This window comes from Patiria miniata, unplaced genomic scaffold (genome assembly GCF_015706575.1).
Source record: "Patiria miniata isolate m_02_andy unplaced genomic scaffold, ASM1570657v1 HiC_scaffold_1, whole genome shotgun sequence".
Taxonomy (NCBI): Eukaryota; Metazoa; Echinodermata; class Asteroidea; order Valvatida; family Asterinidae; genus Patiria; species Patiria miniata.
In genome coordinates this window covers 35,297,327-35,317,915 of record NW_024037047.1, presented here as the reverse complement: position 1 = coordinate 35,317,915, position 20,589 = coordinate 35,297,327, and the positions used below count along the sequence as shown (strand labels likewise).

At 39.2% G+C, this 20,589-nt stretch overlaps 2 protein-coding genes across 2 annotated transcripts in view; both read right to left on the bottom strand.

The window, feature by feature from the left end:
* Positions 1-2,527: 2,527 nt before the first annotated feature.
* On the bottom strand, positions 2,528-3,772 carry LOC119733170. The gene has a single exon (XM_038206750.1). It carries the CDS (start codon positions 3,770-3,772, stop codon positions 2,528-2,530), a length of 1,245 nt encoding a protein of 414 aa, XP_038062678.1.
* A 2,890-nt stretch (positions 3,773-6,662) lies between these two features.
* The window catches only part of LOC119729250, a 191,710-nt gene continuing 177,783 nt past the window's right edge, over positions 6,663-20,589 (bottom strand). The window contains exons 124-132 of the mRNA XM_038201843.1: positions 19,226-19,430; positions 17,012-17,179; positions 15,588-15,730; positions 13,622-13,861; positions 12,557-12,728; positions 11,173-11,395; positions 9,929-10,024; positions 9,145-9,673; positions 6,663-8,677 (exon numbers count right to left, since the gene is read on the bottom strand). Coding sequence (XP_038057771.1) covers positions 8,609-8,677; positions 9,145-9,673; positions 9,929-10,024; positions 11,173-11,395; positions 12,557-12,728; positions 13,622-13,861; positions 15,588-15,730; positions 17,012-17,179; positions 19,226-19,430 — 1,845 coding nt within the window. The 3' untranslated portion in view covers positions 6,663-8,608. The remainder of the gene's footprint in view (positions 8,678-9,144; positions 9,674-9,928; positions 10,025-11,172; positions 11,396-12,556; positions 12,729-13,621; positions 13,862-15,587; positions 15,731-17,011; positions 17,180-19,225; positions 19,431-20,589) is intronic.

Genomic DNA, 20,589 nt, shown 5'->3' with positions numbered 1-20,589 from the left:
ACAGGTGCCAGTCCAACAGTGAGTCAGTGAGGTTTGTACAAAGAAGACGGTAGGTTGGCCCTCTGGGACCAGCACAAAGGTAATCTCATCGGTTCGATTACAAACAGAACTAATCTGACAGTCTGCAGTGCATGGTGGTTATTATTTTTAACACGCCCTGTATAATTGTATTGTGACTGTATAAATTCAGGATGTTTTTCTTTTTTACATTTCCGATATTTATCATGGGAAACTTCTTTTTTTTAAACAAAGAACCGATAGTGGCACAGCACAGCCATAATATGCTAAAGGATTGTGCAAATTCTGATGAAAGCATGAAACTTCGCATGTTGGTTAATCATGCCATGAAGAAAATTTTCAGATATACAGGCATTTCATATTTGACCTCTGGTGATCTTTGAGAGGTCAATGAACTTTACACTCTATTCATAACATTTGTTCTTCAAACCTTCACTTTCCTATGACCTACGTCTATGTCATAAGCCTGCAACATATTGCTTACAGTATTGAACCAGATCCAGAAGTCTTCATACAATGAAAATAATGATCAGATGTGGGAACATTTCATATCTGACTTCTGGCGGCCTTTGAGAGGTCAATTACCTTGTAAACCTGTTTATAGATTTGTGTACGATTTATTCTTTAAACCACATCTTTTTTTCACGATTCAAGTCTAAACGAAAGGTGTTCATGCTATAAAGAACATTTTCATGTATAGGACATTTTATATTCAACCTCTGGTGACCTTACGATAGCCTACCTATAGATATTAACACAATTTACACAATTGTAAATGCTATTTTTTCATGATCTAGTCGTAAACTTAACTCTTTGTGCCATGAAAAGAATTGTTAGATGTGGGGACATCATTTTTGACGTAGTGATACCATCGGAGAGGTCAATGAACTTCGTATATCTTAGTTGCCGTTATTAATTATTCGTCAAAACGCTATTTTTTTGTAGCCTCAATTCGCTCTTTTCACACTCAGCCATTGGGCATGCAGAGCCTCGATCTGGCAACGTTACACAATAAAAATAGCCTGTTCAGTGATCTGAACCCCGACACGGGAATCACTGAACCAGCTATACTTATTGTGCAAAGTTGCCAGATCGAGGCTCTGCATGCCCATGGCGGAAGTGTGAAAAGAGCGAATAGTGCCAAAGAACGGTATTGTACCTATTAGTGCAATGTCATGTTATGAATTCAGACCAATTTTGAGGTGACCTCTGACCGCGTTTCTCCTTCCTTTATTGGCAGACGCAATATGATGAGATAGGAAAAGACATTTAGCGGCCGTTTTGTAGTGGAATATGTACATGTTTCAAGCAATATTCCATTTTATGTATTTATTACACCTTGCTGTATCAAGATGAACCCGGATAACCTTTTTACCAAGCCGAATGGTCACTGTTAGAGAGTGATGCTTGTCCGATGTGCCGCTTATATTCTTTCGCGTCTGCATCTGCCCTTATAAAAAGGAAAAATTGAGATCTTAGGTCATGCAAAAATATTCTTCGGGATCTGTCTTCATGACATGTTGTAGAATAATTATTAAAATACACGCCTTTGCTTTTTGGTCACGAAAAAGTGGTATTGGGAAGATTAAACATGATAAATAACGGCAATCAGAGTATTCAAAGTTCGTTGACCTCGCAAAGGTCATCAGAGGTCAAATATGAAATGTCTACATATCTAAAAATTCATATCGTGGAAAGAATACCCACAATTTAAATATGGGTAATAAAAAAGTGGTGTTTTGTATAGTTAATCCTCTTATTATCTTTAAATAGGATACGCAAGTTTCATTGACCCCTTGGAGGTCATCAGAGGTCAGATATGAGATTCCCTACATATTAAATTCTTTTCTTAACATGAGCCTCTTAACATTACGATTTGGGTCTTTAAAAAGTTTGGGTTTAAAGGGTAAATCGTATAAATAACTATAAATAGAGGTGGTGCAGTTATTACAAAGGTCATTGACCTCTGGAAGGTCATCAGAGGTCAATTGTGAATTCTTTTCGCAATTGGTCGTTATTTACATTGTATGAAGACTATGCACATACTTAGGTCATAGGAACGTGATGTTTTCAGAGAACAATAGAGTATTCAAAGGTCATTGACCCCTCAAAGGTCACCAGGGGTCAGATATGAAATTCCTCCATATCTGAATTTGTTGTCATGGTATGAAGACCTCACATGCCAAGTTTCATGCTTTTATCACAAAATGCACAAATCTGTCCCTTTGCCGCACCACTACGAAGAATTTGTTGAAATGAATGTAACTTAAAAGGTTCACAAATTCATACCAGAACCGAACATTAGTAACAAGTCCTTTTGGGTGTGTGTTATGTTGATGACTTCATTAATATACCAAATATTTAGGCCCCGCCCACCGCGCACGTGCACCGATGCCTTACTGTGTTTTCCAGACGTGCGCGTCTCATACGCATTTGCAAGCATGTCAAACATAAATCGTGGCTGTAATTGGTCAAATTACTGTGGGGAGGGGCTTGTTAGTGGATCGGTCTATTGCAGTTCCAGGTAACTACTCGTCACTTCATTCTCGCCGATATCACGATCCACCTGCTGGTAGGCGGCGTTGTCAGTGTCTAATTCCCTGGGTCCGATCCGCGTTTCGTACGCTTGATCAGAGACTCTGGTCCCCGTGAAGTCATCGTCTCGCATTGTTGTTACCAAGTACGGAATGACCGAAAGTTCCGTGTCTGGTGGTTGATTTCCCTCGACGGGTGCGGCCGTTTCCCCCTTTGGATCGTTCCCTCGCCTCTTGACTGTCTGTTGACGCTTCCTTATGCACGCCAGGGAAACCAGAAAGCCGACAACGAACGCTGCAGGGATTCCCACTGCAGCCACGATGTACCCCGTGTGAGTTTCACTGGTGACTGCGCTGGTAGGAAGCAAGCCTGTTGATGTGTTGGTTCCGTCTACGAAAATGCCAGGTATGGTTTGCGTTGAGCATACCTCCACAATTGTTAGAGCTCGACTAGATGTGTTCGGGGTATTTAGCAGGATGGGGCTGACAGAGCAGCTCTGATTCTGTCCTGGAAATGCAGAACTAGTCACCGTGCATAAAAAGACTTGATTCTGCAGGTGCTCCCCGAGCTTAACAACACACCTTACTCGTTCGTTCTGCGGTAGTTCCGTGCTGTAGACGCTGCATGTGACTTCCTTGTCAGAATGGTCCACTCTCCAAGTGATGGTCACCCCAGGGTTGCCGATCGCAGTATCGCACCACACGGCGACGCTTTCGGTAGGAATCCGATCGCTTTCATTCGTGGCACAGAATGGGTTTTCTGCCGGAAAGTACTGCACCGATACGAAGATGTATCCAAACAAACTAGCACCTCCCCACTCAGCGTGACACTTGTACCTTCCAGCATCCGATTCGGTGATGTCAGTTATTTGCAAAGAATATGCATTGTGCTCGCCAAACGAGCGATTTGCAATGGAAACTCGGGGATCATTTGTCTCAACGATGGAATTCTGGGTGAGCCAATTAGTGTCTTCGGATCCAATGGACTTACCCCACCAAACTCGATGTAACTCTGGGCCCGAGGCAGAGCAGTTCATAGACAGTGTCTTGCCTTCTGTGATATTAATGAACTCGCTGGCTGGACTAGCTGAGCCTTTAATCAGAAACAAAGGAGTCACTTCTCGAGGAATGCAACTCAGCAAAACCACACTCATCAGAAGGAAGTACACGTACCTCCAAGACGCTGGCTGAGATTGTACCTGCTGTTGCTTGAGTAGCATCATGATGTGTCTCGTGGTTTTTTGTGTGCTCTCAACTTAGATTAGCTGCCGTGGCGCGAATAAGTAACAATATACACATGTATACCTATTCGAATTTGATATTGAGTCACCCAGTTATTCATCGTTTCCTCTTTATAACTTGTAACTTGCGGCTGGCATGTTGTGATAGTGTCACAGGTTTTCCTTTTGCCACTCAGTCATATAAATAAATGTAGAAAAGAAACTTGTGCACGCGAATGAAAAACAAAATGTGTCATAACAGAACGATGCATTTCAGCATTTCTTTCGTTTTGTTATTATTTAATTTATTTTATTTATTCAGCTACGGGCTTCTTGTCAACACACTTTTTCAATGTTGGATTTCATATTCGTTTGATCGCGACGTTTTTAATATTAAACGCAAATTCAGGGCGTACATGTATATATGGTGTAAATCTCAGTGGATCCTTTACGGTCTTACCTCCCCTCCCCCCCCCCCGCCCCAGTCAAAGAAATGGGTAAGCAATGGCGGATCCAGAACACAATTTGGAGGGGGCCAAAAAAAAATTTGGTCCCCCAAAAAACTGGGTCAAAAAAATACGGCGTGGGGTTCGGGGCCCGCTTAAGGGCCCCGAATTTTTTTTGGATTCTAGATGCTTTGTGGTGCGATCTGAGGCAATTTCTGACCACTTTAACCAATGTTTTTTGAGGAAAAGATGGTGGTGTACTCATTGCCTGCCTTTATTGCGATGTCCCATAAAAAAAAAAAATTGGTTTCGTTTTTTTTGGGGGGGGGATGGCCCCCTTTGCCCCTCCCCCCCCCGGATCCGCCCTTGTGGGTTAGTAGCCTCTTATACAGGATGTCCTAAAATGCAACTCTGAAACAATTGCCTGTTTAGTTTTTTCAAAAACGCGATCTGTAATGATTTTATGTTTAGATATCGGATTTAATCTGAGAGTTTTTTCTTTCAAATACTGAAAACAAATCACGAAAACAGCACATTGGGTTGCGGAGAGAGGTGGAACCAATTGATTCAACGCTCTTCCATGCAGCGCCCCTACGACGGGCAAGCGGTAGGTAATCATCAGTAAGTGTACCTTTGTTTTTTTTGTCAGATAAACATCATCACTGCTCTCGCTCTTTTTCCCCACCAAACTTTCTGCAACATGTCTGTTGAGACAGAACAATGCAGAACTAATGTCCCACCATCCACAACCGTTACAGATTCAGTTGGTGGTTCCTCCTGCGAGCATCGTGTCAGTATCACAACGCCGTCTCCCAATTCTTTACCTAGGCTGATAATACTCATCAACAGAAAACACATCAAAACCAATTCGACAAAAGATAAATCAAGCATGAATCGATGGTTAAGCTCTATATTTGGCAGCTGATTTGGTGCCAACGCAGAGACCGTTGAGATGTTGGGAATGTTTACACGGTTTCAAGTCATTATTAATGGCTGGAGCCGCCACTGTCCAGGAAGAAAGTGGCTCCCTACTCTCTTTGTATTTCTCTTTGTTATGTACTGACGTCCGTTCACATGTGCTGGTTTTGGACTGTGTTCACGTCGGGCCGGCCGGCATTTGCTTTTTCTCTGAACATGAAGAGGTCGAAAAGGTTTCTCATTTGAAACGATCTAATTAACATTTTTATATACATGTATTCGTGATTTTGATTTGGGGTTTGATCATTTAGGCCTACGTATTCAGTTTGCTTTTTTGCACGGATGGTATGATTGAACCAATAACATTTGCTCGATTCAAAAACTTTCAATTAAGACAATACCTCTCTGAACATGAAGTGGTCGGAAAGCGTTCTCTTTTGAAATGATTATTGATGTCTATTTTTATATGCATATATTTCTGGTTTTGCTTTAGCCTACGTATTCAGTTTGCGTTTCGCAGGGATGGTATGATTGAGCCAATACAATTTGCTCGGTTCAAAAGCGTTAGATTGAGATATGGACTTATTATTTTATGTTTATTTCTTTGTTTCACTTTGTTGGTGTCGATCCATTTTTTTTTCCAATTATTGTTTCTTTTATGTGCTTCATTAATTGTTGTGGGTTGTTGCAGCACTGTGCTGTGATGACATCCCTTGATTCTGTGCCAATTCGCGGCCGTGTAACAAAAAGTCCCATATTTTTTTTCAGAACACCAAACTGGTCTTGGAACCTTTGCATCCTGCGTTTCGCACGCTAGCGACTTAGATTAGCTGCTGTGGCGCGAATAAGTAACACTATTACATAAAGTCACCCAGTTATTCATCGTTTCCTCTTTAAAACTTGTGTTGTGATAGTGTCACAGCTTTTCCTTTTGCTATTCAGTCACATAATGTAAAAATAGAAACTTGTGCACGCGGATGAAACATACAATGTGTCCTAACATAACAATGTTCTTTGGCATTTCGTTCGTTTTGTTTTCTTGTTCAGCAATAAATTGATATAACTGAATGAACTTTGTATAAACACAGAGTTTTAATGTTTGATTTCACGCTCGATTTAGGGAGGTTGTTTATTTTTTTCTAAAAGGCAAGTTAACATTGTATACACTGTAAAAAGTAAGTTCAGTTATTGAAAACAATCTTGCTTTCAATTTGTAAACATGTTTAGAAAGCTACCAATGTTCAAGTACAAGTGCGAGCATAATCCATTATTACTCTAACATGTTTAGTATTAAAACATGTTTAAAAATTGAGAGCAAGAAAGTATTATAAGTGGGCAAATTTTGGGTAAGTACGAAAGACAGCAAGTTTGGGCGAGGACCATTAGACAACTAGTGGTTGGTTGATTTGTGACGTAACTTGCGCCTGCGCACTATCAGCAACTTGCAAACGCCTCTAGTCAGACGCTGGTCAAAGTCCTGGCCCCCAGTTGTGCCTACAACAAACAGACTGCACGTTAACTAGGACTATTTGCAGAAACAAATTTTATTCTCTCAATCTGAGTACCATACATTTGACACTTCATTCATTTCCAAAGGAAATCTGGGTATAAATGTGATCGGACACTACACTAACATTACAATAAAAAGTTCTGAAAAGCTCTCAAAAATATAATTCAGGGCTAGAATTCACTTGAATTTTTGTAGCTGATCTGTGAATTTGGAATCTCATTAACAAATGTCTTCGCAACAGAATAGGGGATAAATTGACGAGTAGTGGTTTCTCAATCATCATATATCGGCCTCCTTCATACCTTAGTATATTACGTTTCCTGGGGGACATACAAAAGTCCAAGAACCTAAATATATTCTGTCGTGTTATTCTTCACCTTAAATACAAAAGTGTACATTTGGTGAAGAATAAAGGTTCTTTTCTTGGTTATTATTTTTTTATAGCAACAAATCGACATGCATACCTGTGTGATCACGTAAAGTTATAAAACCACATTTGGGCAATTCCACAGAATTGTAAGTCTCAATGAAAAAAACTTCAATTATCCAAATGCCAGCAATGAATCATGTGTATCATTTTTATTATTACGGGGAATGGTACCTTAGGGGACATTCCCATAGGGTTTGTGCACATTGTCAAAAGGTTTCCAACTTCAATGACCCCTTACCCCAATTTCCTTTATCCTACCCACATGAATTCTGGTGTATTTACCTTTTGGACCAAGAGCCTCTATAGGAGTTGTGACATTAGGGAGAAACTGAAATGTCTCCTTAATGTCCGGTGTTTACTTATGGCGACAAATGTCTCCTTAAGGGTACATTAACAGTAATTAAGCTTACTAGCTGCATTTCACTGAAATATAGCTTATTTCTAACAATGTTCCACAGTTCAGCTGTTACCTTTTTGACAAAAGTACACAAAAAACATCAATTAGTTGTCTGAGACGTCCGACACCATGGTTTTTCGAGCCTATTTTTCTTTATAGTACAGCAAAAAATGATGGATGAAGAATTTAATTTTGAAATCACTGTAGTAACTAGACGTTTCTGAGCCTTTTTTCATAATTAAAATCCACTTTATGATTATAACATTTATTATGCACACCGTTGAATTGTCCAAAATGTACGTCCGACACCATGGAACTACCAATTTCATATTTTCAGGTTTCATAAAGGGTGTCACTCACACTGCAAACTTCATTAAAATCATTACATTTGCAAAAAGTACTATCACAATAGTGAAATATAATCTGGGTAAAAACCTTCAAATATAAAAGCTCCGCTAATCTTTTGTCTGAGCTTAATATCTACGCAACTTGAAAACTTTCTTGATTACACACAGAAAATAGTTTTTAAAAAAACTCAATGCTAGAAAAACTTGCCAAATTATAAGAAATTTGTTTGCACTTGCGATTTCGTGCCTAATTATGGCAGACCAAAAAAAGAGTTAACAAATAAATTGTTAAGCTCATATTTTGTCTGAGGACGAACTCATTATCTAGGCAACTTAAGGAACTCTTGCATAAACAAAGAAAACACTTCAAAAAAGATACACATCATGATACTAGATCCAATTGCCAAATTAATGGAAATGTGTTTCAAACTATGAATTAATGCATATTTAGGGCCCGCTAATAAAACTTGCTGCCCACTTCCTTGGGGAAAACCAAAGCAGGACAATTGTGTCAGTTTCAACTGATTTCGGTTTTCTGTGACACGGGGCTCAAGGGGACATGCACGATGCTTGTGCAAATCCATGCTTATACTTTAAAAATGGTCATGAACATGTTAAAAGCCTTTTGCTTGTGTTTGTAAGATACAACACCCAATATCCTTTCCAGATATGTACTTAAGGTAACCATTTAAAAATTCAGATATTCAGTCCAATCTTAGCAGATGATCTTCACTGAAATGCTACAATAACTTTAGTGCAGAGGGTAAACAGATATTTGTGTTGCATCATTACATCACTGTTTCGTTGACGTCATTGAGTTGTGCATCATCTGTGAAGCTCACAAGAGATCCTGGAAGCTGGATGATAAAAGGAAAGCAGAAACTTTCACAGTTTCGTGTAATTTCACAAAATATTTGCTTTAACAAGGATAGTGACTCACCAAAGAATTTGAACCAGAATTTGAACATGTTACTGACCGAAATGTCATGCCATGTTTAGGGCTCCTGATTCATTCTCAACTAAACTTACATGCAGGGAAGTCAAGTTTGAGTCCAACCCATGAAGACTTGCTTTAGTCCCTACCTGATTGCGTTCATAAAATTATCTGAGGTTGCCCCACCTCTACAAGCTAACACTTCTTCTTCATCTTCTCAATATTTCTTTTTCAGGCTGGCATATTACAGCGCATAGAGCACTCTTGTGGAACCCTTAGTTCCATTACAAGTAATAATAAGCTTTGCTCAGCCTATAAATATACAAAGCAAAATTTTTTTTGTCTCTGCTGAATAGTTTCATGAGATTAGGCCTAGGTTATGACACCTACCTCTGTTACACAGTTAGGTGTTTCCTCTGTGGTAGTTTGCGGAGTCCTCTTTTGGAACATCTGCATCTGCTCTGGATCACCAATCTCAGCGTCCTTCTTGAGAGCTGCAGAACTCTTCATGAGCATGGTTGGCTGTGCCCACATCTCAGCATCGGCAGGGCTCACTGTTGGACTGGCAGGGGGAGGTTCATCACATGATTTACCACCCATGGAGGAAGCTTCAGCCAGTGCAGGCCAAACATCTGAAACAGCATTAGAGTGCGCAAGACCCGACCAGGGCCTGTTCTTCTTGAGGCCTGATGAAGAGGAGCTTTGAGAGCGATTTGAGAAGACAGAGAGTGGTCTTCCTGTTGAAGAGTCATCCGGATGACTGTGGCTAGCCTGGCGCTCGTCTTTCTCGTCAGAATCTGTCTGATCTCCACTGTCATCTTCAAACACAGGATTGTCAAAGGCTTGCTGAGTGTAATTGCCACTTATGTATGGCACCAGTTGATCATCATCTGCATCCTCTAATGGATGGATTTGTAATCTGTTGTAAAAGAGTACAAACTGGTAAGTTGCGATTAAAGAGGAAAGAAGGGGAGACCTATCAACAGCAAAGGATCTCATCCGTGGTCTTCCCCCCAGGAATTGCTTGGTTTACAAAGAATCTCAAAATCTCAATTTTAGTGTATATTGGACAAAATTATTCATGAGTAAGTAGATGGAACCTGGAGGTATGGCATACAACACCTGGAGGTCAAAATAGTGACTGTCAACAAGACTTACAGCACTTTGCACTTACTTTTTGCTGTACTTTTTCTTGTACAAGTAGAAGACCACAGCAGCAACGATGAACAAACCAACCAGACAGCTTACCACACCTATTATAACTTTGACTCTGAAGAAAATACACAAAATGATAAATGAATACATTGGTAAGGCTTAAACTGTCATGAACGGTCAAAATCATCAGTTTCAGTGGAATCATAAACTGGCAAATAGTCATCGTTTCACGAAGGGACGGGCATCTCAATTCGGAAGAAACCCCCATTTCGAGATAATCGCAACATAGGTTTTCATATGTTAGAAGTGCAAAATGTACCACAATGCATCTACTCTATGCAGTATACAAAATGCCCACATGATTCTTAGAGAGCTTAACTTTCTAATGAACCTAGCAATAATCATTGAAACTGTGGTTATTCCGCAAATAAGTATCAGCAAAGTTGCCCGTCTCTTTGTGAAAACGAAAATTCTAGTTGACCTACTTTTACAATCTACTGTGCAGTGTGTTTTGCCATGGGGAGAGGGCACGCATGTTTGGGTGCACGCGACTGAAATGTATCAAAGATGTCTGTCCCTTTGTGAAAATGGAAATCTCACTTATTCTGCATTTACTACCTTTCGGTCAATACATTTCGTGCACAGCATGATAGCGTCTCTTTGTGAAAACGCAAAATGCAATTATGAAGATTTTTGCCCCTTACAACATTAATGTCATTAAGATGCTACGCAACTTTTGCTTCTTAAACCAAGTCAGAGTGATTGAGAGCAATGTTTTAAAGCAAAAAGGCCAAAAACAAAATCAGAACTGAAAAAAAGGTCATTCTTGACATGCCCTTCTCTTAGGGAAAACAATGACAAAAACACCAAAAGCATCCTTCTTTTGAGTGAAATGCCAGAAAATAAAATAGTGAATAAAAAGTACAAAACAGCATCCTGACGATGTTTATTTACATGATTGCTTTGATCAGGTTCTTGGTCTGAATTTATCACAAAAATTGAAATTTCTGGAGTTTAGAATTCAACTTCTTGACTTGATAATATATTTGTTTATTAAACTTGAAGGACAGAGAGAACTTAAAGTTCTGTAAACGTACTCACACAGAAATTGAATTAAAAAAATCTTTGTGTGTATTTACTCTCCGAAATTTAAACACTGGTTTTTGAAAATACTGCTGGATACAATTGCAGTACCCATGCTATCACATCACAAAATAAGAACAGTAAAACACAAATAATTTGTTTGATATCAATAATGCTGACCTCCAGTTGAGGTCATCACACAGTGGATCAGACAATGGACAAGCGCATTCAAATCCATTGAGGCGATCATAGCAGACGTATGGGTATGCACACGGCGTGGACTGGCACTCATCATAATCAATCTCGCAGATGTCACCAACCCAGCCGGGCTGACAGTGGCAGGAGTAGGATTCGAACCCACTGCTACGTACAGGGGAGGTACAATCAGGATCCTCAACAGGTCCTGTGTGTAGAGAGGTACATGTAGCAACACAAATAAGAAGAATCACTATGTCTGATCAGTGATTGATTTGAAACCTGCCGCTGATTTTACAAATCAATGTGCAACTTATGTCAGGAGTACGATCAATTCAACAAATTAACATATGTTTGATCAATTTCATGAAATTAGAGGTGGCTACACATGTTTGAAGTTTTTCAACCATATTGGTGAAGATAGTTACAGGTTTGAAGATGGCTGTTAGGTACGATTTCACATCAGTAACACAACAGTCACTGAATCAGTTCTGCCCGTCATTTTGAAAATAGTTATGTCTTACTTTCAAAGTTCTGTTACAGGTAAAATAGCTTTCCATTACTGTCTTAAAACAAATAAAGCTGTGAATTTCTTGTATAAATCTTGATATTTTTTAACAATGAGGGCACAATAATCATAATTAGTCAGTAAAATGAATTACTTTTGGCTTGAAGCCATAACTTATGCCACCCGAAGTGAATGTTTAAGTACATCATAATTTCTTGTGAAATTTGTCATAATTCAATAATTTGTGCAATTTATCCCTAACCCTCCAGGGTATGTTTGCTAGAACCCTGCCAATGTAGCAACATGCAACACTTGACTAAGTGACAAGCCTGCCAAATGCAGCAAGATCCATCTGGGGAAAATTCTCAAGGCCACACTGCCTCAGAGTCCGTGGTCGCTGCACGCAGCAGCACACAACCGTGGCATTGTTCAATGGGACTAGCTCTCACTGTCTCAGAGCTAGCCATTCATGCACTGGTGTTGGTAGCTGAATGCATCAAAGAGCACCAGTTCTTTTCTACCTGATGTACTGTATTGCGTCTGGCAGGGTTAGGGTTAAGTAATTTATTGAACTGCAACACAAAGTAAAGTTTCATAAAATCGGCTACTGATCTTATTTAATAATCTACAAGTACAAGCAATTCCAAGTTGACATATCTACTTTCTATTGTAGAGCCTCCCATATGGAATGCTGTGCCTTGAAAATGTTATTTGAGTCTCATTCGTGTCCTGTTGTTTCATTGCATAGTGACAGAATTCCCTCAGTCTACTACAAGGAGGACAGGACAAGCTGTACCCATGAAGCAATATAAGCAAAAGGAAATAAACAGAAATGGCTGAAGTTTTGTGTGAGCCACCCACCTCTGCAGACCCCCTCATGGATGCAAGGGTTGACCAGCACAGCAATCTGTACCTCCAGTAGCTGAGACACGGCTCCAGACAGGTCCTCTGCTAAGACAAGGAAACTATCCCTGCCATGGTAGTTGGGGTTTGGAGCATAGGTGAATGTGGATGTCGTCCAGCTCAAGTCCTCCTACATAAAAAGAAGTTCTCATTCCAATGTTACAATGACTCTGAAACCGAAACTCACATGTCTCAGGTGATGAACATTGTAAAAGGAATGTTTTTGATAAATTTGTGGCTTGACCTCAGAAAGCCTGACTTGTGATTGACTTGGTATGACTTATGAGTACCTGTGAGAGCTCTGTGATTCAGAGGCGGCCTTAACTGCATTGATAGGGGATGAGACCAGACTTGATTTTTTTTTACTCGGTAAGTAGACAAACATGTGGGACTTACAAAATAAGATTGGTGACGCGACTCAACAAGTTCGATGAGCAACAATAGTGATTGCATAACTTGATGACAGAGTGATTGTTGAGGGTGATTCAATGGGGCTTTAGTCAGACGGAACCAACTACCAGGTATGTTGCTAGAGCAGCAACAATAACACATGAGCAGGATACCTTTATATCGTGTAACAGGAGCTCTCAGGCAAGTCATGGACACCTGTCTAAGTACAGAGGTCCAGCCTGGTTTAAGCTACCCCAGGAACTATTCAATTCAACAACTGCACCAAAAAGTCTCTAGTACTCAGTAAGAATCAGTGAGGTACATGTATCAGTAAGGTACCGCTGGCAAATAAATCTTACTTTAAGCACAACAACTTGACAGACAAACCTAGGGGGTTTTGAAACCTTGACATTGTCTCTAGCATCAGCGGGAAATTGTATGCCCCTTATTCTTGGGGACAACACCTTCATATAGGTCTGGTGTTTGGCCTCAAGAACATCAGATTGTATAACATGAGACCAAAGTTAACGGTTTGGACATTGGAGGTTTTATGTAATTGTAACCAGTGGCTATAAACCAAAGCTGGAGGTGAGGCCAAGGTTTCAACAACCTCTTTAATATCACAACTTCTACCTCACTATGAGGCAACTCAATCCCACAAGGAATGACTGGCTCTTCACTGTCTACAGAGGGCTCACTGCAATTCTGCCTGGACGGCACAGTCTTGACTTGGCTTGTCAGTGCCAGGGTGCCATAAGTCGGGGGCCTGGTCACAATGGTCAGTTCATCATTGGTGTCAGCATCGTATGCTCCTAGCATAGCAGTCAGATCCTTGTAGGCAACATTGGACCCTGTGTTCTGCTCAACAGTTAACTGCATTTATAAAGTTAAAACATACAGGTAAACTTTCATATCATGGGTAAATGTGGAAAGGCAAATCTTAAAGGGAATATACAACATTTGCAAACATCGAAAAATAAAACTACCAAGTTTTTACGAAATACCTTACTAGGATGTTGGTAAATGACAGTCTCAAGCATCTTGTAAAATTATGGCACCTGGTGTGAAGTCATTTCAAGAAAATGGTATTTTTGTATACATTTCCAACGGTGGTCGGCCGACCAGCGTTGGAAAAACCTAACTATTGTTCAACTACTGCTCCAAATTTACCATTTTTTCAGTCCAAATTTTGTTTGCTATGGTTACATGTTATGAACAGGTGCAGGTCAGCTAGACTGGTTCCCTTGCCTTACAATTTTCCATCATCTATAAATTGATCCATTTTATCTTTTGTGGAGTCAGGAAACCAGACTACTTAAACATTTTTGTTTTTCCTTGGTTTTTCCAACCTTTCCGAACACAAAACTTAAAAAATGTCAGTGTAACAATATTTCATCTATTATACTAACCTCTCAAATAGTTCGTTTCTGAAAATTATGGCAAAAGCCAATGATGTACATTCCCTTTAATATCATAAAATTTGCATAAATCTCTTCACAATTTTACATAAATTGCTACAAGTGTATTTGTAAAGTTAGACTGTTAATATTAGCCCAGGTTGGAATCCTCCATTGTGTACACGCAACGGAGTCCAGGGTATGAACGTCTGCTGCCATAGCAAAAAAAATTATACCACATTTTTTTCATATTTTTAACCTGATGGAGGCAGCTGAAGTTTTGTTTAAATATTCCTTGTGTCTAAAATTATGCATACGCTGGGTTTAGAAAAGTTAGATATGTCAATGGGCGATGTGTTTAGTGTTTAAAGAAAATAAACCGCAGATCCACGCTTTCGTTGAAAACATCCTCAGTATGAGCATGTTGTGTGAACACTTACGCGCGCGGCTGCGTACATGGCATAGTAACTGTGTTGCACGCACACGTAATTCTTCACACGGGGAGTTCGTACTGAAAATGTTTCTGTCAAAAGCATGGATCTGCAGTTTATTTTGAGTCAACACGTCCTCCATGGACATATTTACCTTTTCTATACCCAGCGTAGACATCATTGTGGACACAAGGAATATGTAAACAAAATTTCAGCTTCCTCCATCAGTTGACAATAATTTGTTTGGTAATGGTAGTAGAATTAATACCCTAGACATCAGTCATAATGCAATGAAGACGTTGTCCAACCTGGGCTATGTAAATATAAGAGTTAGCAGTGATTTGCGCTTTAAATGCCATTTTTTTGCTGTGGAGACGAGTGAACTCAATCAAATTTAATAGATATTTATTAAAAATTGTAAAAAAAAATCAGCAATAAATCAAATTGACAAATGACGTGTGCGTCACTGTCAATTTCCCAATGGCCTCTTTTAGTTGATGTGATCTTGGGGACAATGGACATGCGGACCATTATAAAAGTTCTGGGTCTAGAAAATGAGGGTTGTCAAAAATATAGGTGGGAGCTATAAGATGAGATCATGGCTTTTGCATTATTTGTTTACAACTGTATGAATTTCAGTAAGGAAGCATAAACAAGTTTAAATGTAAAGGAACGCACATGTGATGAATCCCATAAACCCCCATCTGATTATTAGGACCACCACAAAAACATGTGAAATATAAAAGCAAACATTATCATTATTTAATTTACCAAAGCAATGCGTCCATTGCCAACAACTTGGCCATTATGTGCACTGTATAACACAGGATTATCATTGACTGGTCGGACTTCAATGGTGTGATTGACAGTGGTAGATAGAGGTTCTATCTCATGGAATGTCTGTACCTCCCTCACTGAATAAATAATAAAAGGAAAAGAGAGATAGAAAAAAGTCCGTAAATGTGTCACTTGTATAGCACCATTTATAATTATCTAAAAATGTATACCACAAATTACTGAGCAAAATCACCAATTCAGTACACATAAATCTTCAAGCGCAATTCTACAGGGGGCTTTATGTCTAGCCCCCCCCCCAAATTAAAACAAGTCAAGTGTGTTTACAAACACAAATGCCCCGCAACCGTGACTGTTCCCATGACATAAGACCACTCTTTAACATCAACTTACATGTACATGTAATTGGGTCACATGGAACGTTCATTGACATCATTATTTTTTTCTGTAGGTTTTATATGAGTTAATCCCTATGATCTCAGAATAAATACAAGATTTCTATTGTTTTAGCCACTGCGACCTTGACCCTTGACCTTTCGGCCCCAAATGCAATAGGCTTCTTAGGATTACCAAGGACAATCCACAAACCAAATTTAAAGTTCACATGTAAAGTATTTCTCAAGTTATCACGCTGACAAGATTTCTATTGTTTTAGCCACTGTGACCTTGACCCTTGACCTTTCAGCCCCTAATGCAATAGGCTTCTTAAGATTACCAAGAACAATCCACAAACCAAATTTGAAGTTCATATGTTAAGTATTTCTCAGGTTATCGCGCTGACAAGATTTGTCCGGACACACCCACCCACGGAAGGACAAGGCGGCAACAGTATGCCCCTTCGGCTTCGCTGCGTGGCATAAAAAGTAGTAGTCGTGAGGAGGGGGCATTTGTGCACTATTAGGTACTACAGTGTACATGATTGTAAGATTTCATCAGCGCTCCCCATTGAAATTGTGGTATGAGCCCCCCCCCCCCTCCCCAATTGATTTTCAAAAGGCATAAGTGTCCGGAGAAAAAACAAAACAGTGTACATTTCAGCACGCCTCCCTGCAAACATTTCTGGATCCACACCTGCTAGCCCCCCAAAAATATAGGCTCTAGAACCGCACCTGATAACCTTAGTCATAAACCCGTCATGAAACTATTTAATCTGACATGCTGTGCAAAGGAAAATTTACTGAATTTTTCAGCTCTTCGGAGAGAAATGTGTCTAAAAACAAATATATACATTCCAATGACTTTCCATGGCTTTTCCTTTTATAACGTATTTTTGAATTGCTTATATTTTTCCTTTTGCACATTTTGCATTGATAAAAATAAACATTATCAAGAAAAAGTCTTGGCAAATTGTTTTGGCAGATATTATCTTTAAGAAAACCAAATCTTGTAGAGACTCTTACCAGTGATTTGTAGAGTAACAGTACCGTAGCAATCAGTACAAGGTGTATAGCTGAAGTCACCGGTCTCTGTGATCACTGCTGTGCCTTGCTTGTCACTGTGACTACCAAGCTCAAAGACCAAAATGTCATCTTCAAGATCAGTGGCCTGGAATGTGTACGACAGAGTTCCTGGAATAGAATATAAAAGCAAGAAAAATAACAACAATCGATATTTGATATTCACTAACATTTGCTCTGCCAGTGATGTGTAATATTTGCATTGTTAATACAGTATATTACGTCAAGTCTGAAATCAGAAAAGGTGACAAAATGACTACCACATATATTTAATGTACGTATATCTTTAAATAACCCAAGTAAAATAATACAACAGAACATTTGAGATATACAGTCTGTATCAAAACAAAAAATACATTTAGAGAAAAAAATATTTGAAATACTAGCACCTTTTTTTAATAAAAACTTATATATGCTTAATGAATGATTGTTTCTCAATACAATGCTGTTTTTCCTATCTCATTAGAACACCTACACCCAGAGATATAGACATTTAAAGATATAGTCCATCATTTGTAAATTGTGCATTTTGTTCATTTGAAGCAACAAAAGCATTCAAAATCTAATGAAGGATACTGAACATTCCTGATGAAGTTTCAGCTAAGCTTCAGCTGTATATTCCGAGAAAAACAGCATTCTAGGATCTCAATTTCAAATCAAAAGTTACTGGATCATGTTTTAAATTGTTTTGAATTGCAGCTATATGCGACTTCGCGCACTGATCCGACGTATTATAGCAACCGCGCGCACGTATGCGTCGTGCCAATGCTTGCGCGCGCTTCGCCGAATAAAACGAACTACTAATTTAAATTTTCCTACGGTGCATCTTAAGAAGCACTGTTGGAAAGGCCTTCTTTCGTTGATTACTTCAAAATGACAGCTTCCCAGAAAGAATAATTTCACAGGGAGTTTAGTTACCTTACTATCTTTTAACCAAGTTTGTTTTTCAACAATACTTACGCCAGTTACTTTTCGGATGCCTCCAAATGATGGACTATAGCTTTAATTGAAAGGGATGATATGTCAATGTGGTCCAAGTTGCAGCAACGTGGATGAAAGGAAATTAACATGCCAGCAATGTTGGCCAACTTACCAATTGTTCTTTGCCAATAATATTGAGTTGGAACCTACATGTATGATTAATTGATTATGTTAGTCGTTTGTATAATCATTGGAGCATCAGTTTAGGTTGTTCAACTCAATATTGATGGCAAAGAACAATAGGTAAGCTGGCCAACAGAGAGGCTGCTGGCATGTTAATCTCCTTTCATCCACTTTGCTGCAATTGGACCACATTGACATTCCTTTCAATTTAAGCCCGAGTCCATCATTTGCAGCTATTCAAAACGTAACTGGCGTAATTATTGTTGAAAAACAAACTTGGTTGAAAGATAGTAAGGGGACTAAACTCCCTGTGAAATTATTCTTTATAGCAAGCTGTCATTTTGAAGAAATCAACGAAAGGACTTTTCATGGTGCGTCTTAAGAAGCACCGTCGGAAATTTCTGTTAGTAGTTCGGTTTCATTCAGTGAAGCGCACAAGCGTTGACACAATGCACATGCGCACGTGGTTGCTATTTGTCGGATTGGTGCAATTGGCTCAGTAAGAACGTGTCTCGGATGCTGAATTCAAGCCCGATTCAAAACATGATTCAGCAACTTTTGATTTGAAATCGAGATCCTAGAATGTTGTTTTTCTCGAAATATACAGCTGAAGCTGAGCTGAAACTTCATCAGGTTAGTTGTTCAGCACTCTTCTTCAGATTTTCAGCACTTTTGTTGCTTCAAACGAACAAAATGCACAAATTACAAATGATGGACTATACCTTTAAATGTCTATATTTCTGGATGTAGGTGTCCAAATGAGATAGGGAAAACAGCATTGTGTTGAGAAATAATCATTCTAATAAGCGTATATAAGTTAGTATTAAGCAAAATAGGAGCTTCAATTAAAAAAAAAAAATTCTCTAAACGTATAATTTTTTTTATACACACTGTATTGCTATATCATTCAGACAACAAATGAACCATTATGAAAACAATTTGATTTAGTTTTTTTTATAAATCTCACTTTGCTATGCGATAATCAATAGAATATAAATGTAAGTTTGCATAAATATGGTGGAAACATTCAATTGATCAAAAAGGTAAAGTTACCTTCATCCTCATTCATGAACATATTCTCTACCAAGTTTGTGATAACTGGTGGGTTATTGGGGATGGCATCTAAGACAACAGCAAATGCAAAATGAGTCTCATGGCTGAAGTATGTCGTGTTGGAAGGAACTGACTCTTCTTGCAAAGCGCGACGCTTGCGACCTGGCTCTGAGGATGACAAGGCTGGAGCCTGTGTGGAACAAACCTACAATGTGAAAGGAAAACACATTGTGTTAGCCATATGCTTATTAAAACAGATATTGACATAAATGGATCAGATATGCAAGCATTGCAAGTGATGCATATTGTGAAAGGTCTCTGGGATTTTTGAAGGGTAACAAAGTGCATCTAAGAACCAGTAGGTGAACACTCAATACTGATATCTGTTGTGTTATCTCTAGAATGGAAATGGTAGGGTAATTAAAGGGGCTACATTAAAGTCCCGAGTTGGGAATTCTCTAACTCTTGCATTCCATAGCAAGTTGCATTCCATAGCAAGTTGGAGCGTGAACTACATCAGTTACCATAGTTCAACTATAATGTGGAACTGGAATCCAGGCATGTTTACATATCATGTTTTCGACAGCCTTGACAAACTGTGCAAAATGCAACAACCAGAAAAAGAAGAGAGAGTTGCCACTGACGTAACATATCAGTAAATCTAAGTGAAGGTCGGTTCATACTTCATGCCAATACGAATGCGATGGGAATTTGACGTCACAAAGCATTCGCTGCAAAATTCATCGGAGACGAAATGTGAAAACTAATAGGACTGCAGCAAACTGCAGTTGAAATGTGTTCAACTTTTGGGAATTTGCAGGGCGAAAATGTGCACTGATGTCACAAATTTGCATTCGCGTTCGCATTCACGCCAAGTATAAACCAGCCTTGATAATGTCCAGTTTGATATAAGTCTGTAGACTGGCTGTTCAAGCAGACAGCTATCACACATGCGCATTGGTATGGAGAGAATAATGAATGGTCCAACAGCTGTTTTTGCTCCAACTCCGTTTGTCTAGATTGTACAAATGAAATCATATTATACCTTTTTCAAAATTCAAAGTCCTGAAAGGTTCTAAAGAGTGGTGTTCCATTTCGTCTTTTAAAATAGACTTGGCAAAAGAGTGGATTTTGGATCATGTTTCACTAATGTAGCCAATCTCTGGCAAATGCCTACAAACCCAACAGCAAGCTATAAACAAGATGAACCACTTCCAGTTGGGGAATAAGCACTCAAACCTGAGAATTTCTAAGTAAACCTCAAGCGCACACATTACAAAGGACATAGTCTGTCAGAGTGCCGAAACTCCCGGAACTAGATTTGATTCATCTGCCGCCATGGTGGGTTGCCTGCACTTGCCATG

Coding starts and splice junctions, on each gene's coding strand:
- LOC119733170 (XM_038206750.1), bottom strand. CDS start 3,772: ATGCTACTCAAGCAACAGCAGGTACAATCTCAGCCAGCGTCTTGGAGG.